Source organism: Gossypium hirsutum, chromosome D01 (assembly GCF_007990345.1).
Source record: "Gossypium hirsutum isolate 1008001.06 chromosome D01, Gossypium_hirsutum_v2.1, whole genome shotgun sequence".
Lineage (NCBI taxonomy): Eukaryota > Viridiplantae > Streptophyta > Magnoliopsida > Malvales > Malvaceae > Gossypium > Gossypium hirsutum.
The window spans coordinates 15,572,841-15,595,799 of record NC_053437.1 but is presented as its reverse complement, the minus strand read 5'-3'; the positions used below and the strand labels follow the sequence as shown (position 1 = coordinate 15,595,799).

The 22,959-nt window shown below is 37.4% G+C and overlaps 1 protein-coding gene across 1 annotated transcript; it reads left to right on the top strand.

The window, feature by feature from the left end:
* Nucleotides 1–20,785: 20,785 nt before the first annotated feature.
* On the top strand, nt 20,786–21,855 carry LOC107922003 (RING-H2 finger protein ATL80). The gene has a single exon (XM_016851819.2). It carries the CDS (start codon nt 21,010–21,012, stop codon nt 21,577–21,579), a length of 570 nt encoding a protein of 189 aa, XP_016707308.1. The 5' UTR covers nt 20,786–21,009; the 3' UTR covers nt 21,580–21,855.
* The last annotated feature ends 1,104 nt before the right edge of the window (nt 21,856–22,959 follow it).

Genomic DNA, 22,959 nt, shown 5'->3' with positions numbered 1-22,959 from the left:
TTCTCACAAGTTGTTGATTTGAAGGCAACTCCTACTTTCTTTGGAGCTTCTTTGATTTCTTGTGCATTATGGTTGATCTTCATTTCATATGTTAACAAGAAACCAATGAGCTCATCAAGGTAGAGTGAGTTGAGATATTTTGATTATTCTATTGCCATCATTTTAGCTTCCCAATGCATTGGGAGACTATTCAACATCTTATTCACCATCTCCTTGTTGGGATAGGTCTTCCCAAGGGTTTTGAGACTATTGATGATGTGGGTAAATTGATTAGACATCTCCTTGATTCTTTTTTTCAAGTTTTGCCTTAAACAACTCATAATCAAGGGTGAGAAGACTTATCTTGGACTCCTTGACTCTACTTATCCGTTCATGGGTGACTTCAAGCTTGTCCCAATATTTCTTTTGCACTGTCACATAATGAGACTCTATTGTACTAATTTGAACCAAGAGCACAAAATAGAGTGTGCATAGACAATAACATTCACTCTTTTCATTGGAGACAATAACACCTCTGACCCTCTTTATTGGAATGGATGACCTATTAGTAATTATCCTCCAAACTTCATAGACATTAGCTTAGATGAATATCTTCATTCTTATTCTCCAATATGAGTAGTTAGTGTCATTGAATAAAAAAGGCCTTATGGGGGAATGCCCTTCGCCCAATATAGTGGAATTTTGCTCCAATGTCATGAAGTAAATTTCTTTACTTGTGGCTTCTATTTTGGATATCTTAATGATCTTCTCTCTTGGTTGTAAAACTATCTCTAGAGTTCTAACTCTGATACCAATTGTTAGCTCGATGGAACAAACTGAAAATGCCAAGAGAGGGTGAATTGGCCTTCAAAAATTTTGGCGAAAGCAAAGACAAAAATGAAACAATGAACACAAAGAATTTAGAGTGGTTTGCCCCCAATTGCCTACTCCACTACATTAACTTTTCACTACTAAAGATTTTTCCAAACTCGCTAATTTGTTCAACCTTTGAGGACAATTTTTAACCTTACAACTCCTTAAGATTTCTACCCCAAATCTTAAGTTACAAACCCTCTCAAAGAGATACAAATAATAAGAAAACAAAGAAACTATTCTTACAAAATTAAGTTGTTTGCAAAATGAAGCTCAAATACAATAAAATACACTTGAGAAAGATAATAGAGATAAAGCTCACAAGTGTATGTAAGAAGAATGTGAAAGCATTAAACTCTAAGGTTGTTTGATTGATGATTTTTGCTTGAAAATGGTTTTCTTGATGTTGTAAGTCTTTAGAGGATAGTATTTATACCCTCTAATAGATTCCCAACCGTTGAGGTTGTTGGTGTAGTGAATATGACCATTGGGGATGTAAAACCAGTATTTATTTCACCTGCAACTACGAGTATTTGATACCAAAAAAATATTTTATCGATACTTTTAGAAATAGGTATCAATACCGAATCAATACTTTGTAGGGTTTATAAGAAAAAAATGTTATTTTAGAATCGTTTTTAAGAAAGGTATCGATTATTTTCAGAAATTATCGATATTGGTAAAACGGTATTGATAACTTTTAAGGTTCCTGAAAAAATGCATGTTTGGTCTCGATTTTTCCTAGGGTATCGATAATTCCAAAAATATTTATACTTTGCCAGATGATATCGATACTTTTTGGCCTGGAGCAATTCTGGCTTGTTTGAAAATCATTTTGATGTGTTAAAATGATTTTAACTTGATGGAAATCATTTTGACTTGGTTAAAATCATTTTCACTTAATTTTAAAATTGTTTCAAAATTTTCTAAAAGTTTAATATAAATATTCAAAGTTTTATTTCTTTGACTTCAAGTTTAAAAATCATTTTGTCAATTTTAACTTATATTAAAAAAACACGTTAATTTATTATATCAAAATCTTTTATCAAATAAAATTTGGTTTAACAATAGTAACTAACTATAGTTTAGGACAAACAGTTGGACTATGACCATAACTTTAATAATAGAAATGTTTTTGATAACATTGGACAACACACTCACACTTATGAGATAGCTTAAATGGTACACACTCATTTTACAAACTATTAAGGCATTAGTTACTTTTTTTTAGTATTTTCATTATTTTCTATCAAACATTCGCATTGTTGTAGGATAGACTCCAACAAGGAATGATCATTTTTCCCCTTTACTACTTTGTCTCGATATGATGCAAATCTATAAAAATACCAAACTCCGAAGCGATTTTGGTTCCAATCCTACCAAGCTTTTTTTCCCTTCTCTTTTCTTTCTTTTACATAATGGTTTGTTTTTTGTCTGAACAAAAATCAAAACACTAAAATAAGACAAAAATGAATAAGGACTCACGAAGATATTCAAATACACTTAAATAAACTTTAAAAAAGAACAAAAGCAAAATGTGAATGCTAAAATGAATAACAACAATGAACACAAGAATAAAAGTGAAGAACATTAAGACATAACAACACAAACAAGTTCATAAATAAAAAATACAATTGGGAAAAAAAACTCTAAAGCTTTAATACTATTAATTTGTTTATAGAGAAGCAAGAGCCAATATTATTAGTTGAAATGGAATATTGACTCGTTGATTATATTAAATTAGGAATCAATACTATCTCATCTTTAAAATTGTTGGATTATACAAATTCAAAAAGATTCAAGATTACAAAGAGAGACTTTATGCCTATTTTTAAAAAAATTAGGGTTTCACCTAAAAGTTCTCCAAGCCTAACTTAATAATAATAAAACAAATTAAAAACAATGCTAGAGCAGAGATCTTAATCCACTTTGTACGGGCCCAATTCTACCCTGACCTTAAACACAAAACACACAATAATAAACAAAATTAAAACAAAATCCGTAGCCCAAATAAAAACACAACAGAGGCCCAAGATGGCAAAACCCTAGCCCAATTCAGCTCACAACCAGCAGCCTCAGTGCGCCGTACGTCTCCTCGTGCATTTGCAGTGCACTCAACGCCCGAAGCACGACCAGTTTTGCACAAAAAAGGCTAGGTTTATTCTTCCAATACCCGTTGACTTCACCAGTACCTGCAAGCAAAGCAAAGAAAGGGGAACAACAGCAGCAACAGTAGCAATATTGGACAGAAATGATAAAAATAAAATAGGAAATAGATTTTTAGGATTATCTTTTGGCTATAAAAGCCACCAAAATCTGTATTCAAAAAAAAAGGGAGCAGATCAAAAAAATTGAAAAGGTTGACTCCAAATTTCTTTCTCTGTTCTTAATAATTTTTTTATATATTCTTCTATTTTTTGTTTTTTTACTACTCTTTGAAACTAAAAAAAAACAAAACGAAAAAGAAAGAAAAGGGACACTTACCGGTCTCGAAAGCCCGTCGCCGGAGACCATCTTCGGTGTTGGAATCGGACCGAGAAGGAGACGAAAGGTCTCTCCTTGTTTCGGCTTGTTTGGTCTGGAGGACCGGGCCTTAAGGTGGAGGTCGAGGACGGGGTTAAAAAGCCCTCCTTTTCTCGCTCCGACCACCGCTCGTGAAGGAGCTTTGGCCTTTGGAACCGCCGCTCGCCGGCGTGGGCCATGTTTGGCTGCTGGGAACCTTGAAAGGGAGAGGATAGGTTCAGTTTTTTTTTCTTTAAAACACTGATAAAATGAAGTTATAAATTTTTTTTTGTTTTAAATGGGGATAAGTGAAACGGCGCCATTTGGTGGGGGGAATCTGTGCATGCTTTGCCTTAATGGGTAATTTATGCATTTAGTCCCTCCATCTTGCGTGGAAGTGCAATCCAACTTCCTATTTCTTTTCGATTTGGGCCGCAAACTTTATTTCTGCTCCAATCAGGTCCTTTGACCATATATAGTCCTCTGCGCTGGAACATTGCACTCTAGGACTGGGGTATATTGCCCAATTAGTCCTTCTTTCTTTGTGCGAGCGCCATTTTAATCCCTAAGTGACCTGTTTATGGTTTTTGCAATTAAAACCCCCAGATTCGATTTGGTTTCAGTATCGTCCCTAGTCCATTTATTTTATTTTATTTTTTATCATTTTAAAATAGGGTTTCCTTTATTATTATTTGTTTTGAGTTTCTTATTTATTGTTTATTATAAATTGTTTTTGCATACTATTTATTTAATTCTTTTAATATATTATATATTTTAAATCATTATATGTATAAACTCTTTTAGATTCCTATATATATACATTTTTATAATCTATATGTATACACGCATATATATTTATCTAGTAACTTATTTAATAGATACATACATATTCATATATATTTTATTTATATACATATCTATACATATATATCTATATACATTTTTTTCTATATACATTTTTTTCTATATAGATATATATCTATATACATTTTTTTCTTCCTGTTTTTCTCACGAATATGTCCATACATACTTATATATATATTACGTATTAAAATATGAATACCTTCATATATATATATATTATATGTAATTATATATTTTCATATTTTATAATTTTTTATCTATTTTCTTTATTTTTTTTCATTTATTTGATTATTTATATGTCCATTTATTTAATGCTTTAGTTTTTTTTATTTACTTGTTATTGTATATTCATGAGTGATTTGTTTTTTATTTATTATTCATTTTTGTGCTCATATTATTTTTTTTAGTCGCGTTATTTTATTTATTATCCCATCATGCATATAAATACCATATTTCAAAAAAAAAGGAGAATATTTCAAATTGAGGCAATATTTAGCATTTGGAAATTCGAGAAAACACGCTCTAAGGTGCTGGGTGTCGATTTTTCTCGTTCAAATGGCTTAATATCCTTCATAAAAATTTCAAAATAAGGCAATATTTTGCGTTTGGAAATTCGAGGAACGTGCCCTAAGGTGCTGGGTTTCGATTTCTCGTTTAACCAAATTGCCAAGTTTCCTCTTGAATTTTAATCCATGCCATTCGAGTTTTTTTTTTAAGGATCGTACTTTAAATTTCTTTAAAGTTTTCAATCTTCGACACTAAGACATTAAGTAATCAACTAGGTACCAATTTTGGGCGTATCGAGGGTGCTAATCCTTCCTCGTGCGTAATCGACTCCCGAACCCGTTTTTGAGTTTCGTGGACCAAACTTGTTGTTTTAATAAAATCAAACCTTTTATTAAAAACAACCACTTTTCGACGTGATCCAATCACATCTTATAAAAAAGGATTGGTGGCGACTCCTGTTTTCGTTTTCATTTTCAAAAACCCAAGTCGACCCCGTTTTCCATCAAAAAAATGGTGTCAACAGCTTGGCGACTCCGTTGGGGATTTCAAAAAATAAGAGAGTCAAGCCACGTGTTGATCATTTCTTGTGTTTTTGTCGAAATTTGAAAATGTGATTTAAATATACGATCCTCTCATTGCATTGGTTTTGAGTTATAGTTTTCATCACGTTTTGTATTCTAAACTTTAGTATCTTTCTGCACATTGCATTGCATGACCGTTAGTCACACCTTTTAAGTGGGAGTGAGAAGCTATTTCCTTCGTGAGGTTTTCACCTTCGTGCAGGATAGTGGATCGCTTTTGGGATACATTCGTACCTATGTCTTCGTGAGATTTTCATCTCCGTGCAGCCATAGGGAAATGTGTTCCCCTGAACTGAACTCGGTCTATATGAGCCTATAATGGGTGAAGATCGAGGAATCTGCTGGTTCGGGTACCTTATCTTTAGAACCAAACCACATATAGTGAACCCTAGGAACCCAGCCTAGATAGAACTACTTCAAATAGGTGCTTTATTATTTCTTGCTTGTCTCGGATTTTTAATTTTGATACTAACTTATTTTGTTTTGATTGCATGGCATTTTGTCTGCATGGCATTTCATTGTAAAAGGCGTTGATTCACATTCGATTACTAGATAGAAAAGCCAATCATGGAAAGTGAATTTCTTAGCAAGGTGGAAGATAATGCGGTTATCCGAATATGGTCAGAAAAGTCGCAACTCGAGAAAGGTGATAGTCTGACAATGGGGTTTGCATCAGAGTTATGGGATTACACTAGCATCAATGTGACTCAGAACAATCTTCAAGAGTTGAAAGAAATTTGGGCTCAATGGGAGGATAAAGTCAAACAATTGTTTTACTATAATTATGGTGATTTACCCTACTTGCTTGACATCAATGTAGATGAACATTTATTTCGAGCTTTGGCCCAATTTTGGAATTCCGCTTATAGCTGCTTCACATTTGGGGAGGTAGACATGGTGCCTACTGTGGAGGAGTATACAACTTTACTTCGTTGTCCAAGAATCCAAGTGGATAAAGTTTATTCTAGAACTGCTAATGTTTCGACTTTTACAAAGAAGTTAACGAGAATTACCGGAATGAGTGAGCAATGGGTCACCGCACGAATCAAACAAAAGGGAGAAAATAGATGTATCCCTTGGAGAAGTTTGCGAGGTCAGATTTTGGCACACCCGGATACGAAGAAAAAGGTTGATGTTTTTGCTTTGAGTATGTATGGGCTGGTTATTTTTCCTAAAGCGTTGGGGCATATAGACGAAGCTGTTACAGATTTGTTTGATCAACTTGATAGGAGGGTCACACCCGTTCCAGCAATTTTGGCCGAAACGTTTGGTCTTTAAGTGCATGTCGAAGAACGGGGGAGGGAAGATTCGTTGGTTGTGCACAACTCCTGTTGGTTTGGTTTCACAGCCACTTCTGGAAGGTGGATAAGATTTCTTATCAAGTTTTCTCAAAAAATTACTCGTCTTTGAAGGCATTGGCAGCAACACCAAGACGTAATGACATCACGGAGGAAAAGTGGATGACGATCCTTCATAATCTACGAGATGAAGATGTTGAATGGAGAGCTTCTTGGATGGTGCCCGACGAGATTTTGTACCGATGTAGGGACTTTGACTAGGTCCCTTTGCTTGGAATTTGGGGAGCTGTCGGATATGCCCCTTTGCTCGTGTTAAGGCAATATAAGTCAAGGCAGTTCATACCGGCAACGCAAGGGCTAGCCCAGTGTGACTTTTCTTATAAAGGTAATAACTACAAGGGAAAGATCTGAGAGATGTCTAACGCTTGGAAACGAATTCACCGGATGAAAAGAATTACCGTAGGAGCAACGACAACTCCCGAATATCACGGGTGGCGGAGTAAGAGGATCGACGATAACATCCCAAAGCCAGGAGAAGAATGTGGTCGTCCTATAGAAGAGTATTTACGAATAGTCCCTTCAGAACTAGAGATCATCAAGCAAGACTTCGAAAAAAGAAGTTCAGAGTTTGGAAAGAGGATAGAACAACTGAAAGAAGAAAAGATGCGTTTGGGACTAGATGTTGATATCCACAAGTTGGAAGCTGAAAAGTTAAGAAAAGGGAAAAATAAGGCTGAAGAGGATTTAGATAGTTTAAAAACAGATTATAAAAGGCTACGATTGTCAATGCGAACTGTGGGTTTGGGGAAAACATCGGAACAATAGAAACAGGAGATCGAGGAAGAAAGGACCAAAGCTGATCAGTGGGAAAAGAAATTTCAAGGTGCCCGAGCTCGAGAAAGCGCATTGGAAAAAAGTTTATTAGAATGCCAAAATGAAGAAGCAAGATTGAAAGATTGGGTAGCAGAGTTAAAAAGGTCGCTTCACTTGTGCCGTAATCGCAACTCTGTGATCGAGCTAAAAGCAAGTTTTAATAACATCGAAGAATTGAAGAAAAAAATAGGAGAACTTGAAGATGCACTGCAAAACTCTGAATCGCGAGAGGAACTTCTTGAAAGGCGTAACGAACAATGCCAAGAGCAGCTCCTCCATTCTCAAAATCAGATTAGAGATAGGGATTACGTGATGGGTGAAGCTATATCTCAAATTCGGGAAGTAGCTGATCATTTGCAAACTTTAGCAGTTCAGGCCGATGTATTGAGTTTGAAATATGAATTGGAATCAAGTCGGGGTCGAGAGTTAGCTTGGCTCCTTAGGAGAGTTAAGGCTTTGAGCATAAAGGCAAAGCCGTATATGTAATCCACTTTATGTAAAAGAAATTTGCTTTCTAGTTGAGTTTTTCTAATGAAGTTGAATTAGAATCACTGCCTCTTTTTGCATTCTTTTCATGCATTGCATCATATCATATGCATTAATGACCATTAAAGAACCCTAATCGAATAAAATTATTTCAGTTAACCTGGAAAACCAACAAGGTTACGGCACTCGAGCTAAGTCAAAAATTATGGACCAAAGGCTGGAAAAGCTAGAACGACTTCAAAAGGAAATGCAAGACCAGTTGCAGGCGTAAATGAAGGAGCAGATAGAAAAGATTCAGCATGACATAGAACAAAAGATGCGGGAGTCTCAAAACGATCTGATAACTAAGATGACACAATTATTGAAGGGAGTAGATAAGGGGAAAGGACCTGTGATTGTTAATGAGGAAGAAAACAATAGCGAACCACTTTATCCTCCAAGTTTCACGCCTCCGCACGCGCAGGTTCAAACTGAGCTGCATCCACGAAGACCCTCTGTGTCGGTTAGGCCTCAGCAGTTCCAAGGCGATGCTTCCATACCAATGAATTTTCAACCCGGGGTGGGCTCTAATCCTGGAGATAGCCCGAATAATATTGCTATCCCAGATCTTGACGAGATGGCCGAAAAGGACAAGGCGAAGGAGGAGCTTCCAAAACAACTTGAGGAGAAATGGAAATGGATAGAAGAGAAGTTTAGGGCAATAGAAAGCATTGAAAGCTATCATGGGAAAGACGCAAAAGACCTGAGCTTGGTTCCGGACTTGGTGCTACCTTACAAATTTAGAATGCCGGAATTTGAGAAATATAACGGGACCAGTTGCCCAGAAGCCCATATTACTATGTTTTGTAGAAGAATGACGGGGTATATTAATAATGATCAATTATTAATACATTGCTTTCAGGAAAGCCTTACAGGAGCGGTGTCAAAGTGGTATAATCAGCTGAGCAGAACAAAAATTACTACTTGGAAAGATTTGGCACAGGCTTTCATGAGACAATACGATCATGTCTTGGAAATGATGCCTGACAGGATAACTCTGCAGAATTTAGAAAAAAAATCAAACGAAAGCTTCAGACAGTACGCGTAGAGGTGGAGAGAGGTGGCGGTTCAGGTACAACCACCGCTTTTAGAAAAAGAGATGACGACGCTTTTTATTAATACATTGAAGGCCCCATTCATTACTCACATGTTGGGAAGCGCTTCAAAGAATTTCTCGGATATAATCATGAATGGTGAAATGATTGAGCATACCATTAAAAGTGGAAGAATAGATGGAGGGGAAAATAATAGAAGGGCAGCCCCGAGGAAAAGAGAAAATGAAGTGAATAATGTGAATGCCTACGGTAGGTCAATTACTGTGAATCAACCAAAGAAAGCGGTTGCTAATCAACTGGGATCGTCAAGACAAGAATCGAGAGCTAGGCAAACTACTGAAAAGCCCCAATTCACGCCAATCCCAATGTCATACAAGGAATTGTATCAGACTTTATTCAATGCACATGTTGTTGCTCCTCGTTACTTGAGTCCTCTACAACCCCCGTATCCAAAATGGTATGACACGAATGCACAATATGATTATCACGCAGGAATTTTAGGGCACTCAATAGAAAATTGTACAGCTTTCAAGAAGGTAGTGGAAGGACTTATCAAATTAGGTGTTGTTAAACTTGACGACTCACCTAACTCAGAAAATCTGTTACCTAATCACGCTGATAAGGGGGTGAATATGGTGAGTGAAGGTACGAGAAGAGAAGTCAAGTCTGACATTACTGAAGTAAAAACTCCGTTGAAACGGGTCTGGAAAGAGATGGCAAAGAGAAGGTTAGTTATTTCAAATTTTGAGGAAGGGTACGAGTTGGAAAATTTTTGTGAATTCCATCATAAAACAGGGCACGAAATCTAAGAATGTGAAGGATTCAGGGCTTTGGTTCAAAGCATGATGGATAACAAAGAGATGACGTTTTATGAAGAGGCGGAAGAAAAGAGGAGCATATGCGCGACAGAGTCAGGAACAGGAACTCCGAAAATAAATCATCCTGTGGTCGTTATCTCACGCCCTAAAGGTAATGAAACTAGAGCTCAGGTAACACCGAAAGTTGTAATTCAAAAACCATCAAATTTCTTGTATAAGGATAGCAAAATGGTGCCGTGGAATTATGGGTGCAATGTGACCATCTTGGAAAAAAAAAGCAGAAGAAAGCCAGGAAATAGGTTCTTACACACGCAATAGGAAACGATATGACACTCAAGCAGAGTCGTCCAGGGAAGAGAATTGGAAGAAAGAACAGAGGAAAGGAAAAGCAACAAGAGTTGAGCCATTGGTTAATGAACCAATAAAAGAAGATGAGGCAAAAGAGTTTTTGAAGTTTCTGAAGCACAGTGAATACAGTGTTGTGGAGCAACTGCACAAACAGCCAGCCGCATTTCTGTATTAGCTTTACTTCTAAGCTCAGAAATACATCGGAATGCGCTTCTGAAGGTACTAAACGAAACATATGTGGCCGACGATATATCGGTAAACAAGCTAGATCGGTTGATCAACAACATAGGTGCTGACAATTTTATCTTCTTCAATGATGACGAAATACCATCCGGAGGAAGGGGTTCTACTAAAGCCCTGCACGTTACTGTCCGATGCAAAGGATACACACTCCCGGGAGCCTTAGTTGATAATGGATCTGCACTGAATGTATTGCCTCTATCCACTCTTGGTCGATTACCGGTGGACAGTTCGCACATGAAAACATGCCAGAGTATAGTAAGGGAATTTGATGGAACGGAAAAAAAGGTTATGGGGAGAATTGAGGTACCGTTAAGGATTGGCCCAATCACTTATGAGGTGGACTTCTTGGTAATGGATATTAGGCCTTCCTACAACTGTTTATTGGGAAGACCGTGGATACACTCATCGGGGGCAGTACCTTCATCATTACATCAGAAGGTAAAGTTGGTATCGGAGGGTCGGTTGGTAACAATAGATGCAGAGGAAGATATTATCGCAATGATGACCAGTGATGTACCTTATGTGGACATCAACGATGATGCACTGGAATGTTCTTTTCGGTCGTTAGAATTTGTGAACGCGATGTTTATTGCGGAGGGAAGTAGAATTCCAATACTGAAAATATCCAGGACCACCGAAATGGGGTTGCGATTGATGGTAAGAAGAGGAGCCGCACCAGGGAAAGGACTGGGAAAATATCTTCAGGGAAGGATTGAAGCTCCAATATTGAAGGAAAAGTTCGATAGTTTTGGCTTAGGATACAAGCCAGACATGAAGCAGAAAAAGAAAGAAATAGAGAAGAGACAAGAGAAAAGAAGGGCACGTTTGAGCGGATATGAAGCTAAGTGGGAGCCTTTAACCTTTCCCCACATATCTACATCCTTTGTGTCGGGAGGATTTATTCATTCTGAGTGCGGAGTGTCCGGTAGCAAAGACATTGAAGGAATGTTGGAAAATGTTCATATCAACACTGTGGAAGCAGCGGAAAAAAGGGCCTTGTTGGAGATCCGCCCTCATGAGCCGGGGAGCGAGCTAAACAATTGGACTGCTGAAGAAATCCCTGTAGTCTTTAGGGCTTATTCAGAGTAATGCTCAAAACATTCCTATTGTTTTGGCCTAGGAACGATATGAAATCTTTTGTGAAATAGGCTTTGGGCCTAAATATCATCATTTTAATGAAATACATGTCTACATTCATCTCGATCAGTCACTTTTTTCCTTTACATATAAATAAGTACTTTCCATTTGATTAATTGTCTTATAAATAATTCTTTCATTTGTAACTCTTTTGCACAAATATTCATTCATAAATTTATATATTCTTGGTATACTCTTTGGTATGCCTTCATAGGTCTTCAGATATCAACGACATGAGTGATGCTGCTTCAAACACGGAGCCTATCTTTGAGCAAGAAATGTGTTTGGAGGGATCTCACGACTTTGAAAATGACGAAGATTATGGTGTGTCTCCGAACTTGCTAACAATGGTGGAAGAAGAGGATAAACAGATCCTACCTCATGGGGAATTATTAGAAATCGTGAGCCTAGAGGATGGAAAATAGGTGAAAATTGGCACTGAAATCACTGCAAAGACAAAACAAGACCTCATTAATTTGCTCCGAAAGTTCAAAGATGTTTTCGCGTGGTCATACCAAGATATGCCCGGGCTAAGCATTAACATTGTTGTGCATCGTCTACCCATAAAAGAAGATTGTAAACCCGTTCAGCAGAAGCTCAGGAGAATGAGACCTGATATTGTGTTGAAAATAAAAGAAGAACTCAAAAGGCAATTCTACGCTGGATTCTTACAAGAGGTCAAGTATTCGGATTGGGTAGCAAACATCGTCCCTGTTCCCAAAAAAGATGAAAAGGTACGAATGTGTGTGGATTATAGAGATTTGAACAAGGCGAGTCCAAAAGATAATTTTCCACTGCCTCACATTGATACCTTGGTAGATAACACGGCGAGCTATTCATTGTTTTCTTTCATGGATGGCTTCTCCGGGTACAATCAAATAAAGATGCATCCTGAAGACATGAGGAAAACCACATTCATTACCTTATGGGGAACATTTTGTTACAAGGTAATGCCCTTCGGATTGAAAAATGCGGGAGCAACATATCAAAGAGCTATGGTGACTTTGTTTCACGACATGATGCCCAAGGAGATCGAAGTCTATGTGGATGATATGATTACGAAGTCTAGAACGGAAGAAGAGCACGTTCAAGTCTTGAAAAAGTTATTTTTGAGATTGAGAAAATTTCAGCTCAAGCTTAACCCGGCAAAATGCACATTTGGAGCCAGATCAGGGAAGTTATTAGGCTTCATAATTAGCAAAAAAGGGATTGAGGTTGACCCAGACAAAGTAAAAGCAATACGAGATTTACCTCCCCCGCGCACGCAGAAGGAAGTTCGAGGTTTCCTAGGGAGATTGAATTACATTGCTCGATTCATCTCACAACTGACGGAGAAATGTGATCCGGTATTCCGTCTCTTAAAGAAGCATAATCCGGGTGAATGGGATGAAGAATGCCAGAGAGCTTTCGATAAGATAAAGCAGTACTTGGTTAATACTCCAGTCTTATCACCACCAAGTCCAGATAGGCCATTGATATTATATCTAACAGTGTTGGAGAATTTCATGGGATGCGTATTAGGCCAACATGATGAGACGGGAAAGAAAGAAAAGGCAATATACTATCTCAGCAAGAAATTTACTGATTGCGAAATGAGATACTCATCAGTTGAGAAGTTGTGTTGCGCTTTAATCTGGGCAACCCGAAGACTAAGGCAGCATATGTTGTATCATACGACTTGGCTGATTTCAAAGTTGGATCCTTTAAAGTATATGATGGAATCTACTACTTTAAACGGGAGAATGGCTAGATAGCAAATCCTGCTCTCGGAATTTGACATAGTATATGTAAGTCAGAAGGCCATAAAGGGAAGTGCGATAGCTGACTTCTTAGCTAGTAGAGCCTTGGAAGACTACGACTCTTTGAACTTCGACTTTCCAAATGAGGACTTGAAGTATGTGGCGAACACTGAAGAGAATCCTCAAATGGGTAGCGTATGGAGGTTAAATTTTGATGGAGCTTCGAATGCTACGGGTAATGGAATTGGGGCAATCTTGGTATCCCCAAATGGAGATCATTATCCTGTTGCAAGCAAGTTGGACTTCGATTGTACTAATAATATGGCAGAATATGAAGCATGTATTATGGGCATTCGTGCAGCCATTAAACGAAACATCAAAGTGCTAAGAGTATATGGGGATTCTGCATTGGTGATATACCAACTAAAAGGGGAATGGGAAACTAGGGACCCTAAGCTAATTGATTATAGAAAACTAGTTCTCGAATTGGCTGGTGAGTTTGATGATATCACCTTCTGTTATCTCCCACGAGAGGAAAACCAAATGGCTGACGCATTAGCTACTCTAGCTTCGATGATTCAGGTGAATAGACTCGAGGCAATGAGGCCTATTCAGATGAGTATCTATGAGAACCCAGCTCATTGCTGCAATATTGAAGAGGAGGGAAAAGATGATTGTCCTTGGTATCAGAATATCCTACAGTACGTGAAGGATCAGGAGTACCCCAATCAAGCGACAGAGAATGACAAAAGAACTCTGAGAAGAATAGCCATCGAATATGTCCTAGATGGGGAAGTAGTTATACAAAAGAAGGAAGGATCAAATATTGTTAAGATGTGTGAATGCCGTGGAAGCCAAGAAAATATTGGAGGAAGTACATGAGGGTATTTGTGGGACGCACGCCAATGGTTTTATGATGGCCAGACAAATCATGAGATTTGGGTACTATTGGCCCACCCTGGAAGGAGATTGCATAGATTACGCCAAGAAATGCCACAAATGCCAAATTTACGGAGACAAAATACATGCGCCTCCTTCACCTCTTCACGTCATGACCTCTCATTGGCCGTTTTCCATGTGGGGTATGGATGTTATTGGGCCAATATCACCAAAGGCTTCTAATGGGCATCGCTTCATCTTTGTGGTCATTGATTACTTTACCAAATGGGTAGAGGCTGCTTCATACGCAAATGTCACGAAGTCAGCAGTTAGCAAATTCTTGAAGAGATTATTTGTCGATATGGAATGCCTGAGAAAATTATATCCAACAATGCGTTAAATTTGAATAATAGCACAATAGCTGAGGTTTGCAGCCAATTTAAAATCAAACATCATAACTCATCGCCATATCGTCCAAAAATGAATGGTGCAGTGGAGGCGGCTAATAAGAACATCAAAAGGATCGTGGGGAAAATGACTGAAACTTACAAGGATTGGCATGAGAAGTTATCATTTGCTCTCCTTGCCTATCGAACATCTGTTAGAACTTCTACCGGAGTAACACCTTTTTCTCTGGTATATGGAATGGAGGCGGTATTACCCATTGAAGTTGAAATCCCCTCTCTACGGGTACTATCTGATCTACAGTTGGACGAAGCCGATTGGGTCCAATCTCGGTACGATCAGTTGAACCTAATAGAAGAAAAGAGGCTTAGAGCTATCCATCATGGGCAAATGTACCAGAAACGAATGATGCGAGCCTATAATAAAAAGGTCCGCCCCAGAGAGTTTCGTGAAGGAGACTTGGTGCTAAAAAAGATTCTCCCCATGCAAAAGGATTCGAGAGGAAAATGGATGCCAAATTGGGAAGGTCCCTATGTTGTAAAGAAGGCATTTTCCGGTGGGGCTTTAATCCTATGTGAGATGGATGGCAAAAGTTTGCCAAACCCTGTAAACGCAGACTCCGTCAAGAAATATTTCACTTGAAAGAAAAGAGAACCAAAGTGAAAACCCGCAAAGGGCGCTTTGCTTCCAAAAAAAAACTTTGGAGAGGCCAGGGTGAAAACCCGCAAAGGGCACCTTGAGGCCAAAGGGGGCTTAAGTCAAAAACCAGAAAGGGTGGCTCAAGTATTGATCGAGTTAGGGCATAAGGTGATTTGAGCAGATCAAATTCTGATCAGGGGCATGTGAAGATCTTGCTTTACCCGAACCAACAAGAAATGATATGCGACGTCTTGGATCATTGACAGAGTATTGCAGATCTCCTAAACACATGTCAAACTCCGAATGGTCTTCAGAAAGTTTGTACAGAGAAATTCAAGCTGCGATAACTGGGGCACCTAGTTCTTATTCTATTTATATGTATATTCTTGAAAATACGTTTTTCTTTTTGCTAAGATACACATTCTCAATCCACTTCTTTGTCGTCTTTCTTTCACTATCTTCGATGTTTTATTTCTTTTTGATTTATGATCAGAACCAGCTTTATTCTTATCCATTGTTATGACCTTTTTGCAAATATGTTGTATGGACTAACAAAACTTTCACAAAGGAAGTTTTACACATAACTCTGGAAAGTTTCTAAATAATAAAGGAGCCTGAAGCAGAACTATTGTTTAGAACGCACCAAATTTAAAGGTTGGAAATTTGGGAAGGAATAGTCTAAATTTAGATTTTCTCTTTGGATTTTTGTTGTCAAATGTGTTGATTGACAAAACGCCATGTTGGTGACAAAGCTTACACAAACAAGCAAGCAATGACCATCAAGCAATAGGAAGAGGTTACCTTAGAGAAGAGAGCCTTCATTTGCACATAAATACGACACCTTGAGAATGGTGTAAGAAACTAGAACGATTTAGATCCTGTATCCTTGATTTCTGATAAGATAGGATTGAAATGAAAGCCGCATATTTTTACCATTGGATTGCAGTGGGATAATGATGGCACAAATTGTGCGCCCAAATGGATTAAACTTTGAGGTTTACAGTGGGGACAACTTGGCTAAATGTTTTATCAGAAAAGCCAGTCAAGCAAAAAGGGTGCTGTAACACGTCGGTCACAAAGCTTTAATAAACTTCGAGTAATGACAACCTAAGCGAGATCATTCTCGGAAATATAAAATTCTGCATTCATGCAAACACCATTCACACATGTCTAGTTAGGAGCATTTGATTCATTTTTGATCGTGCCATGCTAATCATTAGGCATAATTAGGTTCATTATACAGGCCATGTTCCCTAGAGAACAGACCGGTGAATATTAGAGATCTTATCTCCCTGAGATTACGGTGGAGCAGATCGTATCAAGTCTTATCTCCCTGAGACTACAGAGGAGCAGATCGGAGCCACAAACCTTATCTCCCTGAAGTTACAGTGGGGCAGGTTGAATATACAAGTCTTATCTCCCTGAGGTTACAGTGGAGTAGACCGAAGAATTTCAGGTCTTATCTCCCTGAGGTTACAGTGGAGCAGATTGAAGCCAGAAATCTTATCTTCCTGAGTTTACAGCGGAGCAGATCGAAGACACTATCCTATCTCCTTGAAGTTACAGTGGAGTGGATCTTATCTCTCTGAAGTTACAGCAGAGTAGATCGCATCAGGTCTTATCTCCCTGAGGTTACGGTAGAGTAGACCGAAGAATTTCAAATCTTATCTCTCTGAGGTTATAGTGGAGCAGATTGAAGCTAGGGATCTTATCTCCCTGAGATTACAGCAGAGCAGATCGAAGACACTATCCTATCTCCCTAAAGTTACAGTGGAGCGGATTAAAACAAAGATCTTATCTCTCTGAAGATGTAGTAGAGCAGATTGCATCCAGTCTTATCTCCCTGAAGTTACAGTGGAACAGACTAAAACCACAAACATCGTCCCCCAGAAGTTGCGGCGAAGAAAATTAAAGCTACAAGTCAGATCTTTTTGAAATGCAGTGGAGTGGATTGAAGCAACAAGACACAATGGACTGGAACGGAGTTATTTGAAGAAAAGAAATAGTAGAAGAAGTCAAGACTCGGTGAGACCGGGCAAAATTGGCCCTTTTGAAGTCTTTGCTCTGTTCTCATTACATGACAACGAGCAAAGAGGGGCAGCTGTACAGGCCCAATTCTACCCTGACCTTAAACACAAAACACACAATAATAAACAAAATTAAAACAAAATCCGTAGCCCAAATAAAAACACAACAGAGGCCCAAGATGGCAAAACCCTAGCCCAATTCAGCTCACAACCAGCAGCCTCAGTGCGCCGTACGTCTCCTCGTGCATTTGCAGCGCACTCAACGCCCGAAGCACGACCAGTTTTGTACCAAAAAGGCTAGGTTTATTCTTCCAATACCTGTTGACTTCACCAGTACCTGCAAGCAAAGCAAAGAAAGGGGAACAACAGCAGCATCAGTAGCAATATTTGACAGAAATGATAAAAATAAAATAGGAAATAGATTTTTAGGATTATCTTTTGGCTATAAAAGCCACCAAAATCTGTATTCAAAAAAAAAAGGGAGCAGATCAAAAAAATTGAAAAGGTTGACTCCAAATTTCTTTCTCTGTTCTTAATAATTTTTTTTATATATTCTTCTATTTTCTGTTTTTTTTACTACTCTTTGAAACTAAAAAAACAAAACGAAAAAGAAAGAAAAGGGACACTTACCGGTCTCGAAAGCCCGTCGCCGGAGACCATCTTCGGTGTTGGAATCGGACCGAGAAGGAGACGAAAGGTCTCTCCTTGTTTCGGCTTGTTTGGTCTGGAGGATCGGGCCTTAAGGTGGAGGTCGAGAACGGGGTTAAAAAGCCCTCCTTTTCTCGCTCCGACCACCGCTCGTGAAGGAGCTTTGGCCTTTGGAACCGCCGCTCGCCGGCGTGGGCCATGTTTGGCTACTGGGAACCTTGAAAGGGAGAGGATAGGTTCAGTTTTTTTTCTTTAAAACACTGATAAAATGAAGTTATAATTTTTTTTTTTGTTTTAAATGGGGATAAGTGAAACGGCGCCATTTGGTGGGGGGGAATCTGTGCATGCTTTGCCTTAATGGGTAATTTATGCATTTAGTCCCTCCATCTTGCGTGGAAGTGCAATCCAACTTCCTATTTCTTTTCGATTTGGGCCGCAAACTTTATTTCTGCTCCAATCAGGTCCTTTGACCATATATAGTCCTCTGCGCTGGAACATTGCACTCTAGGACTGGGGTATATTGCCCAATTAGTCCTTCTTTCTTTGTGCGAGCGCCATTTTAATCCCTAAGTGACCTGTTTATGGTTTTTGCAATTAAAACCCCCAGATTCGATTTGGTTTCAGTATCGTCCCTAGTCCATTTATTTTATTTTATTTTATTATCATTTTAAAATAGGGTTTCCTTTATTATTATTTGTTTTGAGTTTCTTATTTATTGTTTATTATAAATTGTTTTTGCATACTATTTATTTAATTCTTTTAATATATTATATATTTTAAATCATTATATGTATAAACTCTTTTAGATTCCTATATATATATATATACATTTTTATAATCTATATGTATACACGCATATATATTTATCTAGTAACTTATTTAATAGATACATACATATTCATATATTTTTTATTTATATACATATCTATACATATATATCTATATACATTTTTTTCCATATACATTTTTTTCTATATAGATATATATCTATATACATTTTTTTCTTCCTGTTTTTCTCACGAATATGTCCATACATACTTATATATATATTACGTATTAAAATATGAATACCTTCATATATATATATATATATATTTTATATGTACTTATATATTTTCATATTTTATAATTTTTTATCTATTTTCTTTATTTTTTTCATTTATTTGATTATTTATATGTCCATTTATTTAATGCTTTAGTTTTTTTTATTTACTTGTTATTGTATATTCATGAGTGATTTGTTTTTTATTTATTATTCATTTTTGTGCTCATATTATTTTTTTTAGTCGCGTTATTTTATTTATTATCCCATCATGCATATAAATACCATATTTCAAAAAAAAGGAGAATATTTCAAATTGAGGCAATATTTAGCATTTAGAAATTCGAGAAAACACGCTCTAAGGTGCTGGGTGTCGATTTTTCTCGTTCAAATGGCTTAATATCCTTCATAAAAATTTCAAAATAAGGCAATATTTTGCGTTTGGAAATTCGAGGAACGTGCCCTAAGGTGCTAGGTTTCGATTTCTCGTTTAACCAAATTGCCAAGTTTCCTCTTGAATTTTAATCCATGCCATTCGAGTTTTTTTTTAAGGATCGTACTTTAAATTTCTTTAAAGTTTTCAATCTTCGACACTAAGACATTAAGTAATCAACTAGGTGCCAATTTTGGGCGTATCGAGGGTGCTAATCCTTCCTCGTGCGTAATCGACTCCCGAACCCGTTTTCTGAGTTTCGTGGACCAAACTTGTTGTTTTAATAAAATCAAACCTTTTATTAAAAATAACCACTTTTCGAGGTGATCCAATCACATCTTATAAAAAAGGATTGGTGGCGACTCCCGTTTTCGTTTTCATTTTCAAAAACCCAAGTCGACCCCGTTTTCCATCAAAAAAAATGGTGTCAACACACTTCACTATGCAACCAAAATAATAAACGATTTTGGCTTACTGGACCATACTTTTATCTCTAAGAATCCGTAACATTAAGTTAGAAATTGCTTCTTATACCTTCCTAGCTTGTACTTTCGTATTTGAACTCATCGGCACACAAGTTTTTTTTTTTATCATTATCGCTTAATTGTATGGGATGTTTTATTGACCCGACGAAATTGTTTATATCAAAATTTTGACTCACTACCACAAAACACCAAATATACTTTTATTAAAACTCGTATATTCTATGGATAATTATATACTCGATTTTGAGTTAATTGCACTTGACACCTCAAACTACGACCCTCATTCTCAATTGGTCCTCATACTTTAAGATGTTCTAATTATATCCTTAAACTATTGACGTTATATCATCAAGTCCTTTCGTTATTAAAACTGTTAAATGACATGTTAAATCTTATACAACTAAATATAAAATAATGTTTTTTTAAGAAAATAAAATATTATCGTATAACTTTTAAAAGTAAAAACTAAAAAGAAAGTTATTGTTAATTAGTTAAAACCATAGGTTTTGTTATCTATGGTATGTTATTTATATTCTAAATTAGGGATTTTTATATGGATTTGTAATTACATATATTAATTTTTAGGAATGACACGTATTTTGGAAGTCTAAAAAACATTTAAGATGTTGTCATTGGCTTGGTTTGATTGGTTAAAATATGTGATAGCTAAGTTAGAAATTGAAGGAACAAAATGTTAAAATCAAACCGTGGAATAAATTCACACCATTTAAGCTCCCAATAGTCAACAGCCTTGTTGACCCAACCCTGAATTTTGGCAAATGGGTCCCACTTAAACTCTTGTTTTTTTATATAATGGGTGAGTATTTCGATACTGTTTAAAAAAATGTTTTATTATACTTTTTATAGAACATTTGCATAATCTAAAGACTCGTATCAAATATTTTTATTATATAATGTATTTTTAGTTAAATCAAAATATAATTGAAGTAATTTAATGAGCATTCACAAAACAAAACAAAGGGAGATTTATTATAAATCATGACATCGACGGAGAAAAAGGTTGGAACTAACACAAGACAAACGCAGTCTTTGATACATTTTACATTCACTTCAACCAAAACCACTTCTCTCTCTCTCTCTCTCTTCACATGACTCGTCCTTTTAGGCTCCTTGGCGCCGCCAACTCCTCGGCCACTACTGAGCCGCCACCTGAACAATCGGCAACCGTCGACTCCGACTTCGTCGTTATCCTTGCAGCCCTCCTATGTGCCCTTATTTGCGTCCTCGGTCTCATTGCTGTCGCTCGTTGCGCCTGGCTTCGCCGTCTCTCCGGTGCCTTTGCTCCCAATCCCTCTGCTTCATCCCGTCCCACCCCTCCTGCTAACAAGGGCCTCAAGAAGAAGATCCTCAAGTCCCTCCCTAAGGCTACCTTCTCACCTGATTTCTCCGCCAAATTCTCCGATTGCGCGATTTGCCTCACGGAGTTCGCCGCAGGGGACGAAATCCGGGTTCTTCCACAGTGCGGCCATGGCTTCCACGTCGTCTGCATCGACACCTGGCTGGGCTCCCATTCTTCATGCCCTTCCTGCCGTCAGATTCTGGTTGCCAGGTGCCAAAAGTGTGGGGGTTTACCCGGCCCGGGGGCTTCAACTTCCGGAACTAACACTGAAGCTAGATTGAAAGAGCGTGAAGATGATGTGAATACATTCCTGCCCTAGCCAACCCAAGCCACCTTCTGGGTTCCTCCATTTTTTTTTCTTTCTTTTCCAAGTGAAATCATGTTAGGTTAGGTTTTTCATTAGCTAATTACCTCCGCCAATGATTATTATTAATACCACTACTATTCCTAATAGGAACATTTAGGTTTTGATTGATTTGAATTGTATGTAATAGTATTTGATTTGGTGTATTTATGTATGTAAAGTTGAACATAATATATATATATTTGTGAAATATAATTATAGGCAGAAAATCAGAATATGAAATTCCTGTAAGACGAACTCCTCTCTGTTCCCTTTACCTGAATCATACCCACCATCAAAACATTGCAATTTAGTAATATATAGATGTTATCTGGGCTCATCCATGATATTTTCTTCACTTGTAAAGTATGCATTGTTCTTTGCTTTGATGTGGTCCTCCCAAGTGAATCCGGTTTCAGGCTGGGATTTGATTTAAATATATTCCGATGAAATGAGGGTTGGAAATTTTACCTGTAATAGAAATAATAAAAGGTAAAAAGGGGCATGTGATGAAGAGAAAATATTTGGAAACAGTAGGTGATAAGAGTCCATCTCTTTTGTTTTTCTTCATCACTTTTAGGCTATCTGATTAGCAAAGTATAAAGTGGGTAGCTCAACGTTAAACAAGTGGTTTATGCTTTATTTTTGGCTTTTGGGGAAGGGGGGTCTTTTATCCTCCCCTTGTTTGGTGGCTGTGGGGCTGGGCAGGGGCATCAAGATTCTTGTTCCACCTCCACTTACTCTTCACTCACTACAGGTTAAAAAGTACCTAAAATAAAATCATTCCTCTTGGGTTGGATATGTTATTATATTCAGCATTGAAAAAAGCTTTCACTTTCTACATGGGTTAAAAATAGGTCAAAATTAATGAAAACCCAACTTCTTCCCAAGTCCATTGAGTGCAATCCAAGAGATATGATGATAGTGAGCAAAAGGTTTCATTAATTTATTAATTCCAGGATTTAGGAAGATGGAAGGAAAGCAGGCATTTGTTTCCATTCTGAGTAAATGTAACTGATTTTGGCAACTTGTGAAATGGAATTTGTGATTGAAAGGTGGGGGTGGGGTGGGGTGGGTGGTGCTAAAAATTGAATGCATCACTAACGATCATACTTGTATTTATTATTATACACAGGGTGATAGGAACAAAAGTGTATATAACCCACTAACTGGGAATTTTTAAACTAGTAATTAACTCTTCTCTTGACCTAACAAAGATGGTATATTCCAGTCCACTCTTCTTTATGCCTGTTACTATGAAATTTTACTTCATTGGTAAAACATATAATATATGCCTTTGATTTCAAGCCGTCCATTAAAATAAGGTGGATGGTCCACTAATGGAGCAGAATAACC

What these genes read in the sequence shown, in the direction of transcription:
- LOC107922003 (XM_016851819.2), top strand. Translation starts at nt 21,010, where the DNA reads ATGACTCGTCCTTTTAGGCTCCTTGGCGCCGCCAACTCCTCGGCCACT.